General features: G+C 37.4%; 1 protein-coding gene across 3 annotated transcripts; it reads right to left on the bottom strand.

Annotated features, from left to right (window-relative positions):
• On the bottom strand, positions 1–21,229 carry LOC146424852 (zinc-regulated GTPase metalloprotein activator 1A-like). Of its 3 annotated transcripts, none has more exons than XR_014846669.1 (15): positions 21,007–21,227; positions 19,880–19,966; positions 18,934–19,030; positions 17,619–17,710; positions 16,479–16,538; positions 15,387–15,424; positions 12,158–12,204; positions 11,314–11,400; positions 10,468–10,512; positions 7,859–7,915; positions 4,807–4,858; positions 2,870–2,938; positions 2,713–2,778; positions 803–913; positions 1–114 (listed from the first exon to the last, which is right to left on the bottom strand). XR_014846669.1 is itself a non-coding variant. In XM_085041811.1 (15 exons), the coding sequence occupies exons 1-15, from the start codon at positions 21,116–21,118 to the stop codon at positions 41–43; spliced, it is 1,113 nt and encodes a 370-aa protein (XP_084897937.1). In that variant the 5' UTR covers positions 21,119–21,221; the 3' UTR covers positions 1–40. The 3 variants fall into 3 exon arrangements, 2 of the variants coding, with proteins under 2 accessions (XP_084897937.1, XP_084897938.1); XM_085041811.1 differs by having other exon boundaries at positions 803–932; positions 21,007–21,221; XM_085041812.1 differs by lacking the exon at positions 1–114 and having other exon boundaries at positions 810–948; positions 21,007–21,229.
• Between the last annotated feature and the right edge of the window lie 3,886 nt (positions 21,230–25,115).

Genomic DNA, 25,115 nt, shown 5'->3' with positions numbered 1-25,115 from the left:
TTAAAACATAAAGACATTTAATTTTTTTTGTAGTTTGATGTCAACTGTTGCCTTGTTCTTCCCTCACAGTGGCTACAAATACTTCTTTGATGATCTCCTTGTCCAAGTTCCTGCCTGTAAAGAAAAATAAAATATCTAACTATTTTACAGCACATTACAAGAAACACACATTGAAGTAGCAACCTGCTTCTTCTCAGCTAAGTAAATGTTTACTATATTAGTGAGTGAGAATAGCAGTATTAAAATTATGGCAACAACACACTTGGAAGAGGAAGGGGAAGGGGAAGGGGAAGGGGAAGGGGAAGGGGAAGGGAAGAACTAGGTTATTTTCAGTCATAAAACACTTTGCACAGCACACAGAAAGAAAACAGAAACATAGAACCTCAGCACTCTAAGCTTTTCAGAAACAAAACTGATTTTAAACATTGTATTGACTATAATAACCTTCCTTACAGTTACTGAATATTAGATCAAACATTCAAGCTAGTCCCATCACCCAATTTATAATTACAGATTTTAAAAACAACATTAAATATGCCAAAATAATTTTTAATACTTAGAATTTTATTCTCTTTTATTTTAGTGGCACTAATAGGGATAGCACAAATTCCCCTTGGCTGCAATTCTGAACCACAGGAGAATTTGACAAATAAATCTTTGACTGAGAGTTATGCTGAACACACTCGCTGCACTTATTCTGACTAGTTTAGCCTGATTGCTTTTCAATGGCCAAGTCAGAGGACTGTCCGTGAAAGAAACAGCTTCTTAAACTCAAGCAAGGAGATGTGTAACTTCCTCTTACCAATTAGGACCAGTCTGTTTGTTCTCTTTTCATCTTCTTTCCAGGCTACTGAAGTCTCTTCTAGGTCATAGAGCTCATGGACACCTTGGACAATCACTTGATGAGATTTGCCTTGAATAGATACCAGTCCCTTATCAGAAAAATAACTGTTAGGATATATAAACAAAACCTTAAAAATAAATAATGTTTGAGAGTTTTGTTTCCCCTCTTACTAGTTCAAGCAGGGAATAGCATTTCTGGCAACTATGCACTTGTTAGTCAAAATAAACATATATTACCATCACTTCTACACATAAAATCCATTTTCACATCTCCTTGTTTTGTTAAAGGCTAATAATTACACTTTACCATACTTTGCCTTCTGTTCCTCATTTGCTCAGTACCTTAGCCTTCTCAGGCAAAAATTAAATGTCACCATCTACTTTGTCTCCTTCAATACATATATGGTGTTTGACATGGGAGTCCATGAAACCCTGCCTGCCAACAAGATGATGTAAAATGAACAAGAATGCTTGATTTTAGATTATTCTGATCAGGCTCTCATGCTCAACATATTTAGTTTTCTAAAACAGAATCTCTAAATATTGGAGAATGAACAAGCATTTGTGAAGTAAAACAACTAGCAACAGAATTAGAAGGGGTTACTGTCAGAGTGAGTCCATTAACCCACATATCAAAAGCCCTATTTAAATAGTTTTCATCACTTCATATTACAATGTTCTCAAGTATTTTAGTGGAATACATTCTGTAAAACATGTCATACTTGCCTAAAGAAAAAAACTAAAAGTATTTCATAAAAAAAGGTCTCCATTACACCTATTAGTTGGAATTCTATGACTATTACTGCCAAGAAGATTATGACTGCAGGTAAAATACAAATATAAAAGCAACAAACTTTGGAACCCATTCTATAATTAGTTGCCTGGGCTCATTTGTTTTGGTGTATTTGTCTGTGACTGAGGGCCAGCACACAGGCCTCGTGTTTCCTAAAGGATTAGTTTGATTCCAATGCTCCATACCACAGAAACATACTTGTGCATGGTATTACTGCTTTTGAGGCAGCTTCAGATACATCAGTGGCTACTTTCTTCTATTTGTCAGGAAGAGGAAGACAAGGATACTCTAATTTTGCTGCTGAAAAAGCAAGAAAATAGCTTTCCTTCCAATAAAATTAAAATAATTATGTTGCTACCTATACTGCACAAGTGCTCTCAGGAAACAAGCGTCAGCCTAACTTTCTTTTATTTCTTACAGCCTGCCAAATGACTGACTTGATTCACATTTTTTAACTTTTATTTGGCTGCTTGGTATAAGGTAAATGAAAATAAATCCTGAATCATCACTTCTACTCTTCTCAAAACCAGGCAACTGAAAAACATATGAAGTCCCCATGAAGATGAATACTTATGAGCTGCATTTTAAAAACCATAGCCTGACAAAACTTTAAAAAGTTGTTAATTGTAGACCACAACTACTACTGCACTCCTATGTAATGCCAAATTGAATTTCTGGATTTTATGGCAACAGTTATAAGTACACCTACCAAACTATAGGATCCAATCTATAGTACCCCAAACCCTAGATATGTGAGATGGATGGTATCTTTCAAAGCAATGGCAGTGAAAAATGAGAACTGATTTAACTACATCTTGATTTTTTACTCTGCCACTGATGCTTGGGACTGTACATCTGCCCTCTCCATTCCAAACAAGCAAGATCAATGTTTGCTCCTCTGCCAGCTATCTCCTTCTGAGTTGTTCATGGAACAACTAGCTACTTTCCATCTCATCTGCTCTGCTCCAGTGATCCAGTAGCATCTTTGATCAGGTCGGTAACTGACAGCATGCTGCAGTTTTTTAGGCGGAAAGAGGAAAAGTACAAAACAAAGAGGTTGGTGATTTCTGACTAACCTTCAGTCTTATGACATCCATGGGGCACCCAGTCTTATCTTTCACATTCTTCTCCCATAGAAGATTCTATGAAAAGAAAAGTTGTTTCATAAGCAAAATACTAGTTTCTATGACAAGCCACAATGATTTTTTGAGTTGACAGTGATGTATTACGTACCTGAATAAAGAGATTTAAGTTTTCTTCTTTTATATTTCCCGGAACTTCAAATGTTACTGTAATTATAGCCTGCAAATGGGAAGATACACTTATTATTACCACACTGAATAAACAACTCATTACAGTAATTTCAGAAAGTGTTCTTTATAATTTGGCCTCATGAAAAGGCAAGTATGTGACACCAAACAAAAAAGAAAAATCTCTACTTCTGTTCTGCTCTAATTTGCTAAATTAAGCTCTACTTTTTTTTTCTGTTTGGGTGTGCACTTAGAGGGGATATGCAATACTTTGAACAGTTTAATGCCATCAGCTGATACCACATAATTCTTGGCTGTAGAGACTATGTAGATTATAATCAAGCTTTCAAATATGGGTAAGAATGCTCTTTTCTTGGCATACCCCTCTTCATCACAATTCTATCAGACAAAAAATAATCAACATAGTTTTCAAAGGAGGCAACCTTACTTGCTTCTCATGAAAAGCTATTTATATACATGCTAAGTAGGAATAAATTCAGAAAATAAAGATATCTGAAATTAAGTTTTATTCCAAAGCAACCATAATCTTACTGTTCAGGATCAATTATTATCAAAAGAAAATATGAAAATAAAACATGTAGTTTAAAATTAATAATTTATCTAAAAAATAAGTAATAAGTCTTATTTTTGTCACTGTAACAGCTCAGTGGTATGGAAGAACAGAGAGAGAATTACTTCCTACAATCCTTTCAAACAACTACCTTCAGTTGACTAGTCTAACTCAAGGAAAAAGAATTAAATCAACAAGCAGCAAATGCTTATCTAATGACCAAGTAAACTTATCTTAACAACCAAGAGCTAATACTCCAAGCAGCTTCAAAACATGGTATACAAAAGTTCACTGTGCTCCAAGCATAGTGCAGTTTGCTTCTGTTGACCTTCCACATGAAGGTAAAAAGCCACCTTATTTTACATTTTATCATCCAACAAGGAGTTGCAGCCTTCTGTGAGAAGTGTTCTGCCCTCATTTATGCCTCAAATGTCTCAACAATCAAATATGTAGGTGGTATACTAAACAGAGATAGTAACAATGAATTCTCTCTGTTTCCTACTGGTTGAATGGCTCCACACTATAAAACTAACAATAATTTCCTTAGTAATTCCTTACATTCAGAAAGGCTTCTACTTAATTTTTTTATCTACTTCAGGGATCTACTAAGACTCTATAACTGGGCATATTTAAGACATTTTAATTAAACAGAAACTATCAATATTATCATTGCAACTATAATTAAGCATGAAACTGATTTTATATTTAATCTTTAGTCCCAAACTTAGATTACATTGGCCTTTTCCTGTTCAACACTAGCAACTTCACAGTCAAGATCTGCAGTTCAAAAAGAAAAGCATAGGCATTGTATGCATCACACTTTAACCTGAAAATTAAATTTAATCACACAAAATTTCTGAAGGAAAGCACACTTTTCTATGATACCTTACAAGAACAGAAGTTTTTACATTTTGCAGCTACTGAGAGAACTTCTAGCCTATGGGTGAACCCCTGCCTCCTAGGGATACCCCAAGGAGAACTGTGACTGACAATTCAACCACACAGATTTTGTTTTGGACAGAAAACCAACCGGATAGGTAGGCTACAAGCTGAGGACTTGTTTCTGCAAATACTTTAAAAAATAGTTTTATTTGTTTCACTAATACTCTTCATGTGAATCAACAAATGATGTGACTGTCTGGAGCACTGAAAGCCTATAAGCTATTTTTGAAAGTGAGACTTAATACAGCCATTTAGAATCCATCTACAACAAAGCACATTCCTTTATGTATTCTAGGTAATCTTCCAAATACCTTAGAACATGTTACTCCTAACTGAAACCTGAAATAGTAACACAATAAGCATGCACAGCATGAACAACCCATCAAAGCAGTATTTTTGGTAATTACCTTATCTAGATGCGCATGTGTTGTCTTTACATGCTCAAGCTTTTTCTGCAAACTGAAAGTAAGTTTTAAAAAGTTAAACCTTGCATTTGAGTAGGGTGGGCAAAATGTCGTTAATTCGAAATCTAAAAAATTCCAGTATCACAGAGCAAAACTGAAATATCAAAGACAGACTACATATCAGAATAAGCTGCAACTGTTTATTCAATTTTAATTTCAAAATAGAAATGCTTAATTATGTTTGACAGATAGTTGTTTGTGTTAGAAACATTTGGGTTCTTACAACGTATAGAGAATTATAGTCCTGATCTGCAGTATCTTCAGCATTAAAAATATTTATACTTCAATTAATTCAACACCCTCGATATTCCTTTGAGGAAACAGACAAACTACATCATTAAAGCAAGCAAGAAAAAATAAACCACTAGAATTTATCACTAGATGCTGATTTTTTAAAAAAAACTTTAAAATTATTTGAAAATCAAGAAGAAAAGTGTGGCTAGCACAGGTCTTTCCTGTGAGAACATCCTCCTGTGTTCTATAAACAAAGATAAAGTTTGGATGGTTTTGAAACAGTGTCTCAAGATTTGGACAGTTCAGGCCTGGCCAATCAGGCCTAGGGGGACGTTTCTGACTGACCAATGTGGGTGACCTCTGAAAAGTCTATATATATTGAAATCAAAATAATAAATGCTCTCTTTCTTGTCACACTGAGAACTCGGGTCTTTTTCTCTGCTAGCGGCTCAACAGCGACAGAAAAGAACATAAAAAGCTGTTGTTTGTGAGAATGAAATCTGTAATTAAGTGAAATACTATATACCAGCTTCCACTTCTCAGCTGTACAGCTAACTTCTACTATGCAGTGTGCCTGCTAACTTAAAACAGGTCCTCTCTACTCGATAAAGGAACTTGGGGACTTCTTTTGTAAACTAGTATTTAGGGCCTTACTGTACCTTTTTCTGTGACAACGTAAAATTTTACTGCAGCTTTAGATTTCACATCCACATCCATCTCGGTTAATCAAGATAGCACAAAATTTCTTCAAATACCATCTTCTGTACTGTTTCTGTTTTCTCTCTGTCTTGTGAATAACATGCAGAGAAGAAATACTGCAGCAAAAGTCACTATGATGATGGCTCTCTGCCACCTCAGAGATGACTGTCCATTCAAATCCCTCTTCCTAACTTGATGTAAATTTTAAGAAGCCTTTACGGTGGGGAAAAAAGATACTGTCTGCTACAGAAAATAACATTTCACATTTCTGCTTCTCCAATCTGCTTTGCTTTGCTGTCTTAGTCTCACACTGCCCTCCACAGAATCCAGAATTCTTGATGTGTTTCTGTGACTTCAGGGTATATACAGACTACAAGGTTCTGGCATACAGTCACACCAATCAGATGTTGTGTCTGTCTGCTATACTGACAGAAATCCTCACTTCAGTATACAGTTAAAAGAAGATATTTATTAGTGCACTGGTGTGTATTTGTGCTCAAGTGGTGCTGGACCAGAGCTTTCCTGCTCACATGATGGTGCAGAAACCACCACTAATATTTTATGTAAGAATTTCTTTTATTTATGAACTGAAAACAGAGTAAGCTATGCAGAGTTCAAACATAAGTAAAAAAACCTGTATTTCATTTAAGTCATTTACTGTCTTCCTGGTACTTTTAGAATTTGTCTTTAAATGCTGACATTTTAGAGTGTTTCCTCTGTTTTAATACCAAGTATCGAGAAGCTCTAAAGTAACTGACTGAGATAAGAGAGAAGACTAGACTGAGGAAGGCAATAATGATTTCTTTTGTCAGCTCCTTACGGATTTTCTCAGATCTGCAGAGTGCAGCACTTCCTAGTAAACTTTGCAGAGCACCACCTAATACTACAAGTAATCAGATCTAACAGTGAATTGCTGTTATCAAGAATGATACTTTTCTGGTTCACATCTTCTTACTGCTTTATCCCTGTTGTGTGGTTCCAGCAGGAGTCCATTCAGTTAGCTGATATATTACAAGATCAGAACATGGGTTTATGATGTGGCTTACGAACTGAGTTATCTATTGCCTCTGAAGGATACACTGGTCTCCCTCCTCTCTTAACTCTCTTTTGGATGCGTAGTTTGGTATTTCCGTGATGCTGCCATTGGTAGCAATCTTGAAACATGCATTACAGTATTTCACTGATCAGACAAAAGCCAGTGCCAGCAAAAAAACCCCTGAAAACAGCTGTCATTTTGATTGTACAGTACCAGTTCAGAAGGAAGTCTCACAAGCACATGTCATCTAACAGAGAATACTCATTTGCATGTCCTGCAACTTCTCCCTTCTGTGAGTAAGAGAAGGGAGAAGCTCCTTACCTGAAGTGAAAAGTGTGCATCCCGGAAGAAAAATGAAGCTTATACTGCCCTCAACAGCATATTCCCCCCTTTCCTTAATGATTGCTCCAGTATTCCTCACTCTCTTTGCTCAACTTCAGCACAAAAAATGAACAGAAAGACCCCTTCCTTCAAATTTTACTTCTACACCTATCTAGGATACTGAAGCATGCATTTGACATTAAAAAAAAACCAACAGGAATGTGAAACACAGTGAACAGAATTTGCAGAGCCTTTGTTTGATGTGGAACCTCAGTCCCTCACTCTTTGCTGTGAAATCTAAGGAGGCCTGCAGTGCATCATGATATGAAGGGGAAAAATTTTGAAATGCTTTAAGAGAACCAGGAAAGAAGGTACAAATATAATACTGATATTAAATAAAAGCTTGCATTTGGGGGAAAAAAGCAAACCAACCACACCCAGTCTGGCTCACTGATCTTTTTTCATAAGGTCAAAAAGCTTTTTGCAGGCATTTGAAAAGGGTACAAATTACGTTTTATATTACCACTTATAAAGTGATAGTTTTTGAAAAGTGACAGTCCTGGTCTAGACAGGACAGACTAAACCACAATTTCTAACAGAAACTCAGATGCAAATTTGAGCCAGGATTTGCATGTATCTGTTTTATACATGTATTTATACAATGGATACTCTTTCTAATACAAGACAGCAAAATTATCACCATACCTTACTCCAGATAGACTGTCAAAAGCATGTAGGTCCAAGACATTAGAGAGATCAACTCTAAACAGAGAGGAAAAAAGAAAGCTTTGTATTTTTGATGTATTTAAATATCAAGTTTTAGAGATGTCCCCTAAACCCTATGTTTCTTTTCCTGTCTCTCAGATTAATGCCATTAACACTTAGCCTTATTTTTGGATATTAGTGATTTGTACTGTCTTCTACAAGGAAATGTTTTGTTTATTTACACAGTAATATGTAAGCACAGAAACAGAATTTTAGAAAATACAGTAAAATCCAAGGTATTTCCCAAAAAGATTACAAAATCCCTTATATTGGATGCCTGAATAATAAATGATTTTCCCTAAGTGGGAAAAGGAACCTTGAGCCTCTCAAGACAGACACAAACCCCTGAACATACATAGCTTATATTGACACACTGTTAGCAAACAAAACTGAAATAACTTTATATGGCAAGCACTACTGTGAGGAATTTCAACTCTACAATTTGAAACAGACAAATGAAAAATTTAATACAGAATGGGCAGTACTGATCATATCTGCTTATAAGAATGGCTACCTATAAACTTGCATAAGAAACTTTTTTTACAAAGTAATACAGACTATAGATTTCACTGCTAATGGCAACTAATAGCTTTTCAAATGCAATTAATTACATGTGGCTAAATACAAAGAATATGAGAGGTAAAGAAAAAACACCTCTGGAGTGTAACCAGAATGATTAAACTTTTACATTCAATGGTAGTTTCACAAAGCAGTTTCTAAGATGGAAGATTTATAATGTAGTACACATAAACAATTCCTGTGTAAAATTCATGACCAGCTCAGTGCCAGTTGTTCTCACCAGTGCTCTAAAAAGCCACGTAGAAACACTCTCTTTTTAAATGTGAGCTTTTGAGGGACAAAACCCCTAATTAAAAAGGGTATGTTATCAAACAAAATTCCAATTAATTAATTTTGTACTTATTTCACTTTTAGAGTGTTTCATAACGGAAGAGACCCTATGTGTCATTTACTGAAGAATATTTACAAGTAGAGAAGAGTTGTCATTGAGGACTGAATCTGAGGTTCAGTTTCTCTCATATTCAAAATATAGTGCTAGCTGGCATCAGACACCACACAATTTGTGAAGAGATCACATATTGGATCTCCCCCAATAGATATTTAAAACACAAGGCATGTAGTTTCCTATCTTATTCAAAGTTGGTCCTACATGATCACTCAAGAAGAGCAAGTATTTTTCTCTACAGTTTCTAACTACATTTGACAATAATGTTAAAAAGCCAAGTATACATTATTAAGGTTATGACTATTATCTTCCCTTTAAATGTGCTTAAATCAAGAACCTGTATTATACGAACATTTACCACAGTAATGCAGTAATTGATGTAAAAGTGCACAAATCAATCCTAGCAGTCTGGAAGATACACTGCTCTCCTAATACACACTCCTGGGAATACAATATCCACTTAAATCCTTATTAAAGAAAAAATCTGAGTCAGAATTTCAATTAAAATTAGCAAAAACAAGTGCAATGATTTTCCTCATTCTTGTAACTTCCACTGCTTTTAAAGTGATTTTGTAGTAATAACTTATTTTGCAGCACCAGTCATAAGAATAATATTTAAGGTGACACAATAGAAGGAAAGCATTATAGTGCACATGACCAGTTACTAGCTCACAACCAAGCTGTCCTTGCAAGCTGCTCTTCAGTTACAAGGTTGGTTAACAGTGTTATCTTTGTGGCCAAGAAGGCCAACCCTGTCCCGAAGGGCAATACGCAGGTCGTGGAAGGTGGCCTTGCCCCTCTGCTCAGCCCTGGTGAGGCTGTGCCTGGAGTGCTGTGTGCAGTTCTGGGCTCCACAGTACAGGGGAGAAATGGAACTCCTGGAGGGAATCCAGGATAATTAATCCAAAGATAATTAAGGGACTGGAGCACCTCACTAATGAGGAAAGGCTGAAGGAGGTGGGCATGTTCAGCCTCAAAGAGATGACTGACAGAGGACCTCATGAAGGTATACAAGTATCTGAAGGGAGGGTGCCAAGATGATGGAGCCAGGCTCTTCTCAGTGGTGCTAAGCAGAAGGACAAGAGGCAATGGGCAGAAACTGATGCACAGGAAGTTCCACCAGAACATGAGGAGGAACTTCTTTACTGTGCAGGTGACCAAGGACTGGAACAGATTGCCTGAAAAGGTTGTGGAATCTCCCTCACTGGTGATATTCAAGAACCATCTGGACACAACCCTGTGTCACATGTTCTAGGACAACCCTGCTTGGCAAGAAGGGTGGACCAGATGACCCACTGTGCTGTCTTACCATACTCAAAACCATACTCATTTTACCTTATTTATTTTGGGATTCTGTGGTATGAACACTAACAAAGAGCTATAAGTTAAAAACACATTTTTACTTCCTCAGAAAACAGTATTTTTTCTAGATGCTTATTCATAAAATAAACATTGGGTTAAATATTTCTAATGCATAGTTTTCCTTTCTAACAGTTTTCCTTTAATCAAGCTGATCTAATAGAACACTTAAAACTGTCACAGAAGAAGTAGGATCTAGTACCTAGTAATAGTGGCCATTTAATACCTTGATCTTTGTGTCTCTAGAATTTTAACAAGTCCATTTATTGACCTAAAATAAAACAGAAAAATCATTAGTTAGATGAAAATACAACCATGATATATTGTTTAACTATGTTAACCATGGACAACAGCATCACGTGAAAGTGCACCCCAACTCTGTTACCAACTTGTTAAATAACCATCAAATATTTGGGTTGAGATATTTGGTTTCCACTCACAGCTGGAGAACTTCATAAGTTCTGACAAAAAGATGCTACCAGTGAGAACAGTATTTTCCTATACAAAGCTCTTCATTATATATTCTGCCAGGTGTAAGCATTTTTATTTTCATATTCATATTTCAAACAACTAATACAGTTGTAAAGTATTTAAAATTTTTAATGTTTAATTTGGCTTACCATGGTATTGACAGAAAAGGGTCATATCTTAGATCACTAATTTGATTCAGACCATTGGTTCTTCTGTTCCCATGACAATTGTTTGGGACTTCCTCCATGTATCTTTGCATTTGCTAGGGAAATCATATATACCAGCAGATTTTTTTCCCTTCTGCTAATTCAGAAAAATGGCAACAACTGCTCAGAAATGTAAAAACATGAACAGTAAAGACAAAGGCCTGTCCTTAGTAAATATCAAATCTTACCTAAATAGGCAAAATGCTAAGATTATGTAAGCATACAGAAGTATTGGAATACCTTTAGAAAGAGGCAGTCTCTTTTCCCTTATAAGCTCATCAATTTGTGTCAACCTAATCATGAGATCTAATTTCTATTCAAACATCAAGAAGTAACTATGCTTAAATTAATTTTTGAGGCAATACAGTGTTAGAGTTATGCCAAAAGTTTCATACCTCACAGATGTTTTGACTTTATTCAATTCTTCCTCTGAAACCAAATCTGTTTTATTGATGATTATAAGATCAGCTAATGCAACCTGCCTATGTATTAAGAAAAAAAGAAAGAGAGAAAAAGACAACACAAACAAATACTTTATCTGTAAGGTACAAATACCATCTTTCCCATGGCCCCAAAAGATAGCATGAACATTGTTAGTACAGAAGCGTAAGCATTAATCAAACTCGATCATGGACAATGACTAAAGTACTACTGGCTTCTCCTCAATGTGTTCTTCTGCGCTCTAAGAGACTAAATCAAGGCTTGCTAGATTATTTTGTTTCAGGGTTGGGTTTTTGTTTGTTTGTTTGGTGGGGTTTTTTATGTCATCTAATCCACAGTGCTTAGTGATTTAATAACTTCACAAATCCCTATTTGTCTTGCATGTAGTCCTTGTAAGGGGATACTTGAAGTCTCTTTGTTTTATGCAGACTTCAACTGTTACAATTACCCTTAACTATTATGTCTCCATATTTAATAAAACGTATCCCTCTACCTCCAGTTCTCCTTCAAGCATGATAGATCCTAACATGAAATTTTTAATTCCCCCCAACACAGGTGCTTCCCATCCAATCAAATAAAATCCCATCACTCTTAGAATAGGAAAGTCAGATCTTGGCAGAAAGATCAAACGGAGCATGAAGTTACTTTTCTGTATGTTACCTCATCACACCAATCTACCTTGGTTTAAGCAAAGCAGGAGGAAAATGCCCTATAAAAGAGAAAGAAGCCATTTCCAATGAACTTCTATACAGTTCAAGTCCTAACTGTGATATATAAAATTAAGTTCTACATCCATACCGAGATGCTTCGTTGATAAGGCCTTCTGGTTTCTCCTCTGTCAAGTGCTAAACAAAAATTAAAATAATTGGATTAGTCATATTCAAATTAAATTTAAATTCATTTGCAATTAAAGAAAGTCAAACCCAATTCAGCTGAGGTTTGTTTTTCAACAAGGCATTGAACAAGACAGCATCTAGAATCTTTCTGTTAAATGATGGTGAAAAAGTACATATATACCATTATATATACACATTATATATATCACCATTACAGAGATTCATAATTACCTTAACACAAACTCTTCTAAAGAGTTGGAAAACTTTGTATTATTTATTTTAATTACTTTTCAGCTTTACAATGAAGTAAAAAAGTCACCATGACACAGGGTAATGATGAAAAAATATAACTGGAAGAAAATGGAGGTTCAGTAATTTTACAAAGGAGTGTGAACTCAATTGTTAAAACATGAGGTAGGCTTGCAATATATTTAACTTCACACTCTTTTTCTCTGAAAGAAGTGTACAAGACAAACTGTACTTTGATAGTAAAAACTGGTAACTTTTTCCAGGTTTCTGTGATAAACCACTACTCTTGGGCAAGTCTGTCAAAAGTCAGAAGCTTCAGGAGTTTCAGTATCATCTCCACTTGTCTGCCAAGCTAATGTCTTCACAGAAGAATTAGTGAAATGGGAAAAAAAAAACCCCTGCATCCAAAGTAGCAGCATAAAGTTTAGCAACACAAAGCCTTACTTAATTTAGGTACAGCAACAGACAACACTGAAGCAGCAAAGGTCTAGCTACAAGTTACTTTCTGCCCACTCTGCCATAGAGGCAGCAATCTCCAGGAGAGAAACATCACAGAACTCTGGGGGAAGTAAAACTTAAATTGATGCTGTAATATTAATAAGAACTTGCCACTTAATGCTTATGTCTCTGGGAAGATTAGAGTCCTGTGCATTTCTTCATCAGCTCTACTATTACTTTAATATTACTCTAATATTACAGGAATATTACTTTAAAGTTTGGGTTTCAAGATACAGAAATACCAAATGAAAGTGGAATCAATTGTCATGGGAAATACATAGATTTAAAAAAACCTAGAAAATTTCTTTTCTTTATTGGAATTATCAGGCATCTAACAGTATTTTACTTGAAAAACAAAAATAGATTATAGCATACTGTGAGTCTGCCATGTTAAAACAAACAAAACTGTTCCCTGACTGTGCACAACCTCAGCAGAGCATGGCAACAAGATGGCTCTCAGGAGCCTCTCCTCTGACCTTTTCTTTGTAATCCTCTGTGTATTTGTTCTGTTCAATTAATGTTTAGGTTTGATGCCTTGAAAAGAACAGATGTCAATAGTCCAGATGTCAAGTCCTGGAAGCTGAGTACTGCAACTTCAAGCTGTCCAATTATTTGCCCTCAATTAAAAAAAAATGAGTATTTTAGATTGCTGTGTGACAAACCCATTACAGTGATAACCCATGGTATCAATTACCACTTCCATTTCAATTTGGCTGACTGGTCATGGGGATGTTTGTCAGCTTTTCCTATGATGGGTTGGTTCTTTGAAGCATTACATACTTAAACTGTTGCCTATTATCTCAATGTCATTACTTGTATGGCTTTCAAAATTCTTTGAGTAACAAGCAGCTGTTGAGGTCAAGCCTTGCAACCAGAGCAGTTGAACAAGTCAGCAAGTTCTTTATACAAAGCAAAAGTTGTTTACTTAGTACACAGCTGAGAAAGTCTGAAGTTCCTACTATTCTGAGTAGGTGTCAGTGTTTTACAGGTTTACTGATTAGATAACGTACGTTTTCATTGAGCTGTCTAACATAATAATAGATAGAAGAGCTGAATGTTTCAAAGTATTTTTGTGTTGATACATTCTGATATATCACTTGAAAGTGTAAATATTGAAAAAAATAATTTTCAAACTCTAATAATTTAGTGCTGCTATGTGCAACACAAATATATTTGACCCAAGACAGCAATTCAGTATTGCATGAAGAAAAAGAAACACAACAACAGTTTTGCAAGCAATAAAACACATTTGAATTAGTATGAGGGAACCCAGCTGAAAAAGGGCTGACCTAAAGCATTATATGATTTCTTGTGATAGTAGAGCTGATTTAGAAGATGGTTCCTAGTTAAAAGGGCCAATCACCCCCTTCCCCTCACTCTTCTAGCAACTTCTCCACAAATGCTCTTGCAGAACACAATGAATGTAACTTGCCTAACTGGCTTGCTATGAGGTTAGATTTGTTCTGTATGAGTGCAAAACAAACTGATGAGAGGACAGGACTGCTACTCTTTAGTAAATCAGCTATTCGATCAGCACAAATGAAAGGAGAAACCCAAGTAATCCAAACAAAATAATCTTACAAAGGAAGGATCACTCTCTTGTCTTTAAACCATTACTCTTCAGTCTCTGAGCCTTTTGCAGCCATTGTAAATGCACGAATATTAAAAATATTTCCACAGCATGGAATTTTTAAATGATGAAGGCATTTTTTCTAATGGTCACTTTTTTTTTCAATCCTGCAAAGTCAATGCCCAATTGAAGCAGTCACCTCCTAAGTTATTAAGTTGCAAATACTTTGATTTATACCCACCTATTAAAAAAAAAAAAACCAAACCTTAACTATTTGACTTAATCACAATTTTTGCTGTTACTCAAGCTCACTGCTCTATATGTCTGTTCTTACATTATACTTCATATACAGAATACCTGCTCTTTTTGTCTGCTTACATGTAACATCTAAATGTGAGACAGGACCAGGACAACTGTGCTCTCATTTCTCCCCACCACAGCTGCCATTACATTAGCACCCTGCCCAGTGTGAGCCCTAACTCAATTGTTACCACACCGGTATAAAACATCTGTTAGTCCTCTCATTTCAAGTAACACAGACCAATGACCCATTTCTCCGTTGTTTTTACAGCAATCTAAATGCCTGTTTGGAATAAAAGCAAGATTCCTGAGTGAAGTGATAGAACTAGAAGGAGCCAAGTATTTAGCAACCTGACAACTCTTGTCAGACATGTTGCTGTGTCCGTAAGAATCTGAATTCCTGCAAATATCAGTACTTCCTTGTTCCCATTCAAAACACAGTCCCTATGAAATACAACATCATTCAATGTAAGCATTACAGCTACTGTAAAAATTAATTCAACCACCTCACCATTATTGCAATAGCTGCTCTAATGCTGCAGTTTTAAACCACGTAACAAATCCAGTAACTTACTTGCAATCCATGCTTTGCATCAACGACAGACACAATACCTAAAAGAAAACATTAAAATAGAATAGGAGTGTGCTGAAATGCGCAGCTGACAGCTTAACAACTTGTAAACCTCCTGTACAAAGGTAACAATATCAACAACTGGTTACAATAAACTGGAAGCACTGAAAGTATCTGAACATTAGACTTGTTAACCAAATATTTTTTTATTCATTATTGTTTCTGTGGTAGCAAAATGTCAAAAGAATCAGGTGAGAAATTCTCACAAGGAGATGTCTCCTCTTCCACAACAGCAAATTGGCTGAGGTACGCTTTTACGGAATACTGAAAGAAATTAATGGACTGACTCAAGTTACTCTGATGATAAATGACCAGGAATTTGCCAGTGTCTGGCAGAAATTTAGGAAGCTCTTTCTTATTCAACTCAATGTTTCCTTCCTTGGCTAGAAAAGTACTTCACAGACTGACCAAAACATTAGTAGGGCATTTTTTTTAAGCCTAAAAGTACATTTTTTCCTACATTTAAAAAATTGCTCTTTAACTACATATAGTGATGATTTATCTTTCAGTAATCTCAGGTTTTTATTGGAACACAGAAAACATTAGAGCCAAAAAGTACAACAGGCAAAGAAAGCAAAAAACAAAAGGCAGAAGTATCCAAGTGTTGACAAGTTATACATTCAGAGAAATAGGAAACCCTTTAGGAAACACTGCATTGCAGGAGAGGGAGGAGAAAGAAGACAGAGAAAAAAACCATGCTGTACTACTACTCCTAAGAAAGGTTTTGTAACATGTAGCTAATGAGAATTTCCCCTCCCCTTACATCATGATCAAGATCTGCCTATAGCTAATCCCTTAGAAAAGCATAACACAAATTTTGTTTGATTTAACAAGATGAAACACCCCACCAAGTAGATAAACAAGCATCAGAAAAAGCAAGGATACCTCTGTGACCAAATGCGGCAATGTGAAAACCAAGTTCATGCATTTCGAACATTTTCTGAAACGTTGCCTTAAACACTAAGAATATATTACACTAAATCCAGGTTATGTATTAAATGCCAATACATAGGAAAACAAGCTTGCGCTTCTTACCATCAAGATAGATGTCACTTCCCAGCTCAGAATCAACCCAGAACATGGAGGCCACAGCTCCTAAGAAATACAGTATACATAGTTTCAATATTGAGATTTTTCCAGTAAACTACCAACATTCAGATATTTCATAAAAAATTGTATTTGTAGCGTTAATAATAAGATCAGCAACTCAAGTCATTCCAACACCTAAAACTGTCCACCTGAAGTGGTCAGATGCAGTCCTTCAAACACCACTCTGTATCAAAACCAAATACCTGTCAGTTGTTCACAGTGCTTACTCATGCACAATATAGCAAGGGCCACAACATGTAATCGTTTTCTGGTATCTATTGATTTTTTTTCCAAAAAGCTTAATAGTTTTCCAATTTGACTCAAAGAGAATTTGTGTGTAACAGAGGCCAAATCAATGTCCTGTCTTTTGAAGAAAATTACCTTATCATGTCAACTATTTAGCTTTGAGCTGGAAAGCAGCAGTCTCCTAAAGGGGAAATAATTGAATTTGTGATAAGAATTTCCTTCCCTCTCCATCTACAACACATTTTTAATGTGGATGGTTTTGAGAAAATTGTTTTAGATAGTTATTACTAACATGAGCTCAAGTTCATACACCTTTTTATAATAAATATCACTAAAGAACATGGAAGGATTTTGTAAAATCTGTTATTGCTCTGTAAGAATGTATTAGTCTGTTTCACAGTGTATTTTAGGACTTCATGTAATACAAGACCTATCACAACCAGTATAACCATACATCAGACGCTAACAATTTAGACTTTAAAAGGAGAGATGTAGAACATCAAAAGTTTGCTGAAAACTACAAGTTTCAGAGTATGCTTCTGCTTGCTAAGACCCAGTGTCTTCTCTTGGTAGACATATATTTTAACTGAATTTCTACTAAGCTTTAAGCTCAATTTAAAGCAAGTTCAACAACAACAGAACCCAACCAAACAACCGATCCACAGCCCTGTATTTTCACCTTAACCAATGCATTGGAGTCTATACAACAATCAAAGCATATGTGCCTGACAACTCACCACTTTATATTACAATTGTTGAAGTGAACTAACTGGTGAGCAAATAAGCATTTCACAAAAACAGAATAATTATCATGGTTATGAAAATCGTAATGTGAACTACCTGGATCTGCCAAACCAGTTGTTTCTAACAATATATAGTCAAATTTTCCTCTTCTTTGCATCAGGTTCTCAATTGCTTTCACACCACTGTCCCTGAAAGAAGAAACAATTAAACCTGAGAGCAAAGAAAATAAGCGAAAGCATCTATTTAAATGTATCTTCTGATGCAGAACACACTGTCAGTACCATCAAAGCAAAAGTTCTGAGTCAAGACATTTGTAGACTGACAGTCTACAATGAAAATTTAGTTATCATGTTGCTGCTCTAATATTAGGCAAATTTTAGTTTTCTGTTTCATTTTAATCTGAAAATAGTATTTGCCTACTCCCACCAGGTGACTTAAACAAAGATTTGTTTTCAAACACTGAACAACCTGTAAGGCTGCGTAGATATGTAACTATCTGGTTTGGCAGCTGAAATTAGAGAAAGAATGGATGATGTAGAAGTGAAGCATGTTGCCCTGCCTTTCTATCTCACCTACAACAAGATCAAGACGTGCCATTTACTTAAATTAGAGCTGATGAGATCAGCCTGATGCAGAAATGTATAGCATTTGTATAAGAAACCAATGTATATAAAACATAGCAGCATTCCCTCACACAGCATTACAGTGCAAGACAGCATTCCTTACACCCCAGACCAACAGAATGCAATAGGATCTTCAGTTTTCCAGTTACTACCTATCACTACTTAAGGCATAAGACTAGTTCTCCCAGATTTTCAGGACAAATAAGCCATGTTCTTTACTTACAAAATTAGCACAAACAATGCAGCATTCAAACAAGCAGGGTAAAAAACACGTCAAAGAAACAAATACTCTCTCCCTTTTTAACATGACCATCAACTTACAGTTTTGGATACTGTGTTTCATTAGGTCACAAAAGGTTTTCAATTCACCCTTTCTGATGTATACGAGACTGAAGTAGTAACCAATGCACAAAGAAAGAAGCAGAGTAAGTATTTCATCTAGAAATTGGGAAACCCAAGCTCTAGTTCCAGCCTACCTGAATCTTCAGCTCTCTACTTGGAAGCATATAATACTAATAGAAGAAGGATAGCTCCCGACTCTACAACACGCCAGCGGTGTATAGGTTGGTATTTAGATTACTTTTCTTAAAGATACCAAGTCTGAATCCAGTAAGGCAGCAATAGGAAATAAATTTCTATCTCCCAAATTCCAATCCTTGTTTCATCAGACAAAAGAAGCCTCAATCAATTCCACCATCAGTTTCAGGAATCAAATCCTGGATGTCTTCTCCCTTCCTCAATTCCCCACAATATTCACTGTAAGAACTTGAACAATAGTCCTTCCTTACTTTACTGAACAGCACAAGCAGCCATTTCTGAGCTCCAGCCATTCTTCATAGAGTTCTCCCCCTTGACTGATAGCCAGAGATTTCTCCAAGGCACTTCCTGAAAATACAAGTAGTGCTATATTTTTAATCTATAATCCTGCATGACAACACCTGTAAGAGAGAGATACTTTGATTACATTCTTTTCTTCTGAGACCATGTTTCTGAGGTGTACTTTAGAAACTTGTATTTTCCATTAGAAATTTAAAAGGTAAGACAAAGCTGATTCTACAAAGATCAAACCCCACAGGATGATGGTACATCATAAGTGCCACAAACTTTGCCAAAAGAAAGGGATGCTGGCCTGTGCCTCCATATCAAATAAAGGCTCTCTCTGTACATTTTATTTTAGGCTCTCCAACCAGAAAAGTGACATGCATCTCTGTTGAGGAAAACAAACAAACAAAAGTCCCGCACCAACACAGTGCAAACTGTAAGCAGGGCTGACTATGTTACAGGTATGAAATTACAGTCAGAGCAATTACAAATCCTGAAAGCAAAGAGTTCAAAGAAGCATAGTGATCAAGCACACATCTCCCCATCTTCTTGGTCTAGAATAATTTGTTATCTGTAAATGGCTGAGTGGAAAGGAAATAAAATATTATCTACCAACACATTATTTTAATTTCCATTTGCTTGAAATGAGTAGGACAAATGCAGGTATTGCATTTCCAAGAGGATGATATATTCATTTACTTTACTCTGAGGGTCTAAATTTATGTGCAAAACAGATTAATGAATGTCACTATTTTATGAAGCCAGCAAAAAGACTTTCTGCTCTTCTGAAGACTACTAAAGTATGTCAATAATTGAAGTAATGGATTTAAAATTACAACACTGTTGGTTTCCAGCAGTTTAATGTACTTGTCATTTCGTGGCAAAAAGAAGGGTTTCTGCAAGTTTACATACCTTCTCCGAATTCATTCAGAATAACTGCTATTCTTTTATTATGCTGTTCTGTCAGGATGTAATTTAGAAGAGTTGTTTTTCCAGCTCCTAAAAAACAGACCATATTTATATTAAAATGTAAAAAAAAGCTTAAACAAAAATAAAAACCAAATACTGTTATGCATGCATATGTGTACTTCGAGTAAATCTCTTATTTGTGTTTTCATTCTAATATCCTGCATTCTATTCCAATGATGTAATAATGAATTTGTAGACATATTTGACCCTGTGGAACTATCAGGACATTAAATCTCAGTCTTAAGTGACTCATAGTTTTTCCATTCACAAAGTGTCAGTGCTTCATAAACTCACATGCTCCCCACTAGCTGGACAGTCTTTTCCTAGAAAACTAATTTTTATGCTTCTCTTAACAAAAGGCACACTGAATCTTCTCCCTCCCACTGCCTTTTCTGATGTGCTACTAACTGCCTTTAAACGGGGCACTGTTAAAGTGGTCAACACCTCTGCAATACCACCTTAGGAGAAGTTTCATCCCATGCACAAGATCACAGGGTTGGAAGGGATCTCTGGAAATCATCTAGTCCAAACCAGGGGATCACCACAACTAGGGAACCTTCCTTACTTGTCCTTAAGAGATTTTTCCTTAAACGGTGTGATGCAGTACAAAGCTACAACTGTCAAAGCAGTGCCGGCGATCCCAAATTTGACCAGATCCTTACTGGCCCTAACTGTGTGCAGCACACAGTAACTATAGTGGTAGAGGTGTATGGGAAGGACGCCGAACCTCACGTCCGTCAGACCACAATTCAGCCTGCATTTAACTGAGACAGTATGTTGCAGTATTCTGACGGGAAGCGGCCAAAAGCCGTTTGTCAATCGTGACCTGAACGAGGGGGCCTCTGAAGACCGCGTGGTAAAAGCACTAACGAGAGCTTACACTGCTGCTCAAAGCGGTCCCGCAAATCCACACGGAGCGGCCGGAGGGCCCGCGCTGCCCACCGGGCCCGTGGGGCGGAGGCCGGCACCAGCCCCCTGCTCCGCCGCGCTGCAGCCCCGGGCCCGCGGCGGCCCGGCCGCTCGCCCAGGCCTTCCCTACCTGCACACAGCCCCTGCTGCGCGCTCCTCACCTAAGTACCCCGTGATGATCGTCACGGGGATCTTCCTGCCGGGGCTGCCGTCCGTCTCCTCCGCGCCGCCGGCGCCGATCGGAACCAGCTCGGGGCAGTCTTCGTCCTCCATAGGAGCGCGGTCAGCCCCGGCCCAGCCAGGCCCCGACACTGCCGCCCACCTGACGTCACACGCCTGACGTCGCTCGGCTGGTATCACCCGGTGACGTGTTCTGATGACGTCAGACACCGCCACGCCTCGGCCCCAGCGGCACCTCCCCCGCGCGGTGTTGTGCGCAGGCGCAGCGCGAGGGGCGGGGCGGGGCGGGGCGGTGGCCATGCGGGCAATGCTGGCTGGCAGGGCCGCAGGGTGGGCGAGCGCTGTGGGGAACGGGGTCCGTACCCCGTGCTGAATTCAGCAGGGACATCCCAGAGCACACGGCGCGGGATTGTGTCCGGACCGTTCTTAAATGTCTGTAGAGAGGGAGACCCCACAGCCTTTCTGGGCATTGTATTCCAGTGCTTAGTGACCTGCACAGTAAAGTTGTTCCTCACGTTCAGGTGGAATCTCCTGTGCATCAGTTTCTGCCCGTTTCCTCTTGTCCTATTGTCTGGCACTACTGACAGGAACCTGGCTTTACCCTCTTGGCACTATTCAGATACTGATAGGCATTGATCAGGTCCCCTCTTCTGGAGGGGTTGTCTCTTGGAGGCAGAACAGGCCCAACTCAGGCTGTCGTTGTAAGACAGATGCTCTCCTTTAATCACCTCTCTTGCTCTCTGTTGGACCTGCTCCAGGAGCTCCATGTCTCCCCTGTCCTGAGGAGTCCAGAACTGGGCACAGCACTCCAGATGTGGCCTCACCAGGACTGAGCAGAGGGATTGGATCACATACCTCAACCTGCTGGCAAAGCTCTTCCTAGTGCCCCCCAGTTCTTGGCCACAGTGACACGCAGCTGGCTCAGGGACAGCTTGTTGTCCACCAGCACCCTCGTGTGCTTCTCCACAGAGCTGCTTTCCAGCAGATGGGCCCCAAGCCTGATTCAGACACACCAGGAGCACTGAAGGAGTCCCAGTGTGATTAACAAACCAGGTTCAGGGTGCATGCGCTGTCATCTATCTGTAATCAAATAAAGATAATCAACAACATGAATGTTGGCTTTCATGAGAGGGCACATACATGTGTAAGACATAGCTATGGTTAATTTTGATAGCATTGTGTGCTCCCCAGCTCTTTGTGGGCCACAGGTTTGGCAAATGGGTGACACATTTCTTCATGTCAGACTGTGTAACAGCATTGGGGCATCACAGAGAAGAGACTGGCCTGCTGCATGCTGATACATGCACACGCTCAAAACCCAGGTGGGGTTCTCTGCTCTCAAAATAAGGTGCAATAGCACTGGTCTGAGTACTATTGCGGTAAAGCATGCTGGGCTTCCTCTTTTTTGTACGTATATTAGCTTGTATGGTAATGAATGTACTTAGTATTTATCCTTGACTCTTCCTATACTTGTGACATTTAAAATATTTATTATCAATAATATTTGATGATATTCTACTCTAAATAGTTGGGTTCTGCTTTAGTTATTCTAATTATAACAAGCATGTGAAAGTCTGGTTCAAGAAATGTTAAAATAATTTATTTAATCCATTGATTCAGCTTGTCCTTGGAGATACAACCATATTTATTCCAACAGAAATACCTACAGCATACAGACTGTTGATTTCTAGAGTTTTAGAACCAATGCATGATAAAATGCATCTTTTTTCATTCTTGTTTCAGTCACTCGGGTCATCCCCTTGTATGCTGCATCCTTTTGTACAAGAAAAATCAGATCAGCTTTTCAAGGCTGTATCTGCTAGAACCCTGCCTGATGGCAGATGTTTTTGCTGTCCTGGGACTGCACGGCTTTATATAATTCTGTTATTAAGGGATTAATTTTTAAAAAAATACAAGATTTTCATTGCAAAAAAGCAATGGGCTCAAAGAAGAAAAAGTCAGAAAGGTATTGGGAATGAGCAGTTTTGCATTGCAGAACATATTTTAAAAACGGGTGTAAGTTGTCTTTCAAAATGAGATTATTTGCAATACTGAAATTTCAGTTACATGTCAGTGAGATCTCTGGTATTGGGAAAGAAAGGTGATCAAACTGATGTTGTGGTTCTTTAAGTGGTTCTCCTTTTCATCAGCTCACAAAACACTGCTCTTTTTTTTTTCTGAACAAAATTACCTAAATTAAATATTATGGTTTCTGGGTTTTCTTTTGGTTTCTTTAAAGTTTATATTCAAATACTATGATTTTGCTTTAAGTGTTAGCTGTCCTTTAATTTCTGCTGTAGCATGTCATAAAGCCTACTTTGTAAAGACAGATGTAAAAGCTGCATATTTTAATGTGGTGGCAGCTAAATGAGCATAGCAAACTTAAATCTGGGTGGCACAGTTGAAGTGTTTTATTCTAAGATACTTGTAGACAAGACATACAACATCATCAGAAAGCAGTAAAGTGTTGATGCTTTGTAAGGAAGTTGTATTTAATTTTTACTTTAGTTGGCTGCACTTGAAATAACTTAGTCCCTTCCCAAATACTGAAAATCTCAGTGCAAGCAAAGCCGTTTGCTTCAGACTGATTTGAATGATGGACTAAAGTGTTAAAGGCTTTACAGCAGAATTGGGGAAGAAGACTATAACAGGAAAATAAGGATGATCATTGCAACTTGCTGATTCCTGATACAGTAGCAAGGGGAGCATGATCTGATCAAAGCAGCAAGAGAAGAAAATCATTGGCATTTCAATATCATATGGAATATGAGTCTTAAAGCATAACAGCCCTGTGTGAAGGAGGTTCCTGTCTGGTACTAGTAGTCAGTATAGTACAGTGCAGTTCAGCATCTCAGAGAAAGGAATTGCAAGTTCATAAAATGATACCAGTTAACCTGCAAAACAATGTGGAAACAGATACTAAATTCAGTTTTGTGATCTCAAATATAAGCTGGCAAGCAGATGCATAACTTCAGTCAGCATGGTTTGCATACTCCCAGGGTACATTTACTTCTTTCTTGCTTATTATGTGTTTAACTAGTCCTGTGCTAAATTATTTTTATTTTCTTACCTGTACTTGCATTGACAGTTTCTCCTGACAACTGGACTTGCTTTTTCTTTGAAGAATGCAGATTATTCACATATCATTTGAGAGAAGGAAGACTGTACTTCAGCAGTGCAACTGCTTTTCAACACTGCTACTTTTTATGGTTTATGTTCTCAATATGCTGTTATAATGTGAAACTTAGTGAAACTAAGAACATTAGAAAAAAGGTATGGCTTATTGTCAGGATTTAAATATCACACCTCATCTAGCAAGTTGCCTCGTTGTATGTAAGAAAATGATGTTAGTTAGGGAAAATTTTGTCAGTGTTGTCTCTGCTTGAGTTTTGTTCACTGTGAAGGTGAACAAAGAAACACTTCTGTTTGAGAAACTCTGATGTGAATCTGGCCAGTAACATTTGTATTCCTCCAGAACAATTTGCACAGACAAGTGGAAAATGTGCTTTCAAATAGACTGTTTTTCTTCTTTTAGACTCAAGTGTTTTATTAAAAAAAAAAAAAAAACTGCAAAGTGATCTAAATTTCCTTTCTGCTGTTTCACCAACACAAAAGTGAAACATAAAACTAGGAGTGACTTTAAATTTTTTTAAGCGAGGTTCAGTATTTCATTGCCAATTTATTTAAAACATTAATAGGAATAGTGGAAAGCTACACTTATTTTTCTGAGATTTGGCCTACTAAATTTCATATAACATTTTTTCTTTAAAACAGTTTCGAATAAATCACTTAGACTTTACAGGATACATTTGAGATCTATGCCAGCAAAAGCACTGAACTTGATGGCATGTTGACTTCCTTTGAGGAAAGAGTGTCCAGTTGTACTGGCTACATTACACTCTTCTAGTCAGTGATGTGGTAGAAAGGTGGAATATGAGCAAATATTAACAGGCATTGTATGTTCCTGGCAGGTATTGCATACTGATATCATCACAGTTTTCCTCTTGGTTTGAACCTCCAGATATTTTTATGGAGTAATCAAATAACATTTATTCATTACTGAAGTTATATAGCCCCGGTGTTTTTTGCC

Source organism: Lichenostomus cassidix, chromosome Z (genome assembly GCF_008360975.1).
Source record: "Lichenostomus cassidix isolate B80296 chromosome Z, HeHo_3.0, whole genome shotgun sequence".
Classification (NCBI taxonomy): Eukaryota; Metazoa; Chordata; class Aves; order Passeriformes; family Meliphagidae; genus Lichenostomus; species Lichenostomus cassidix.
The sequence above is the reverse complement of the archived record's forward strand: the minus strand, read 5'-3'. Positions and strand labels throughout refer to the sequence as shown.

Excerpts from the sequence above, each read along its gene's own strand:
- LOC146424852 (XM_085041811.1), bottom strand. The coding sequence starts at position 21,118 with ATGGAGGACGAAGACTGCCCCGAGCTGGTTCCGATCGGCGCCGGCGGC. Across the intron at positions 19,031-19,879 it reads TCTGAATGAATTCGGAGAAG|GAAGTGCCTTGGAGAAATCT; the intron begins GTATGTAAACTT and ends TTGTATTTTCAG. Across the intron at positions 11,401-12,157 it reads CTTATCAACGAAGCATCTCG|GCAGGTTGCATTAGCTGATC; the intron begins GTATGGATGTAG and ends CTTAATACATAG.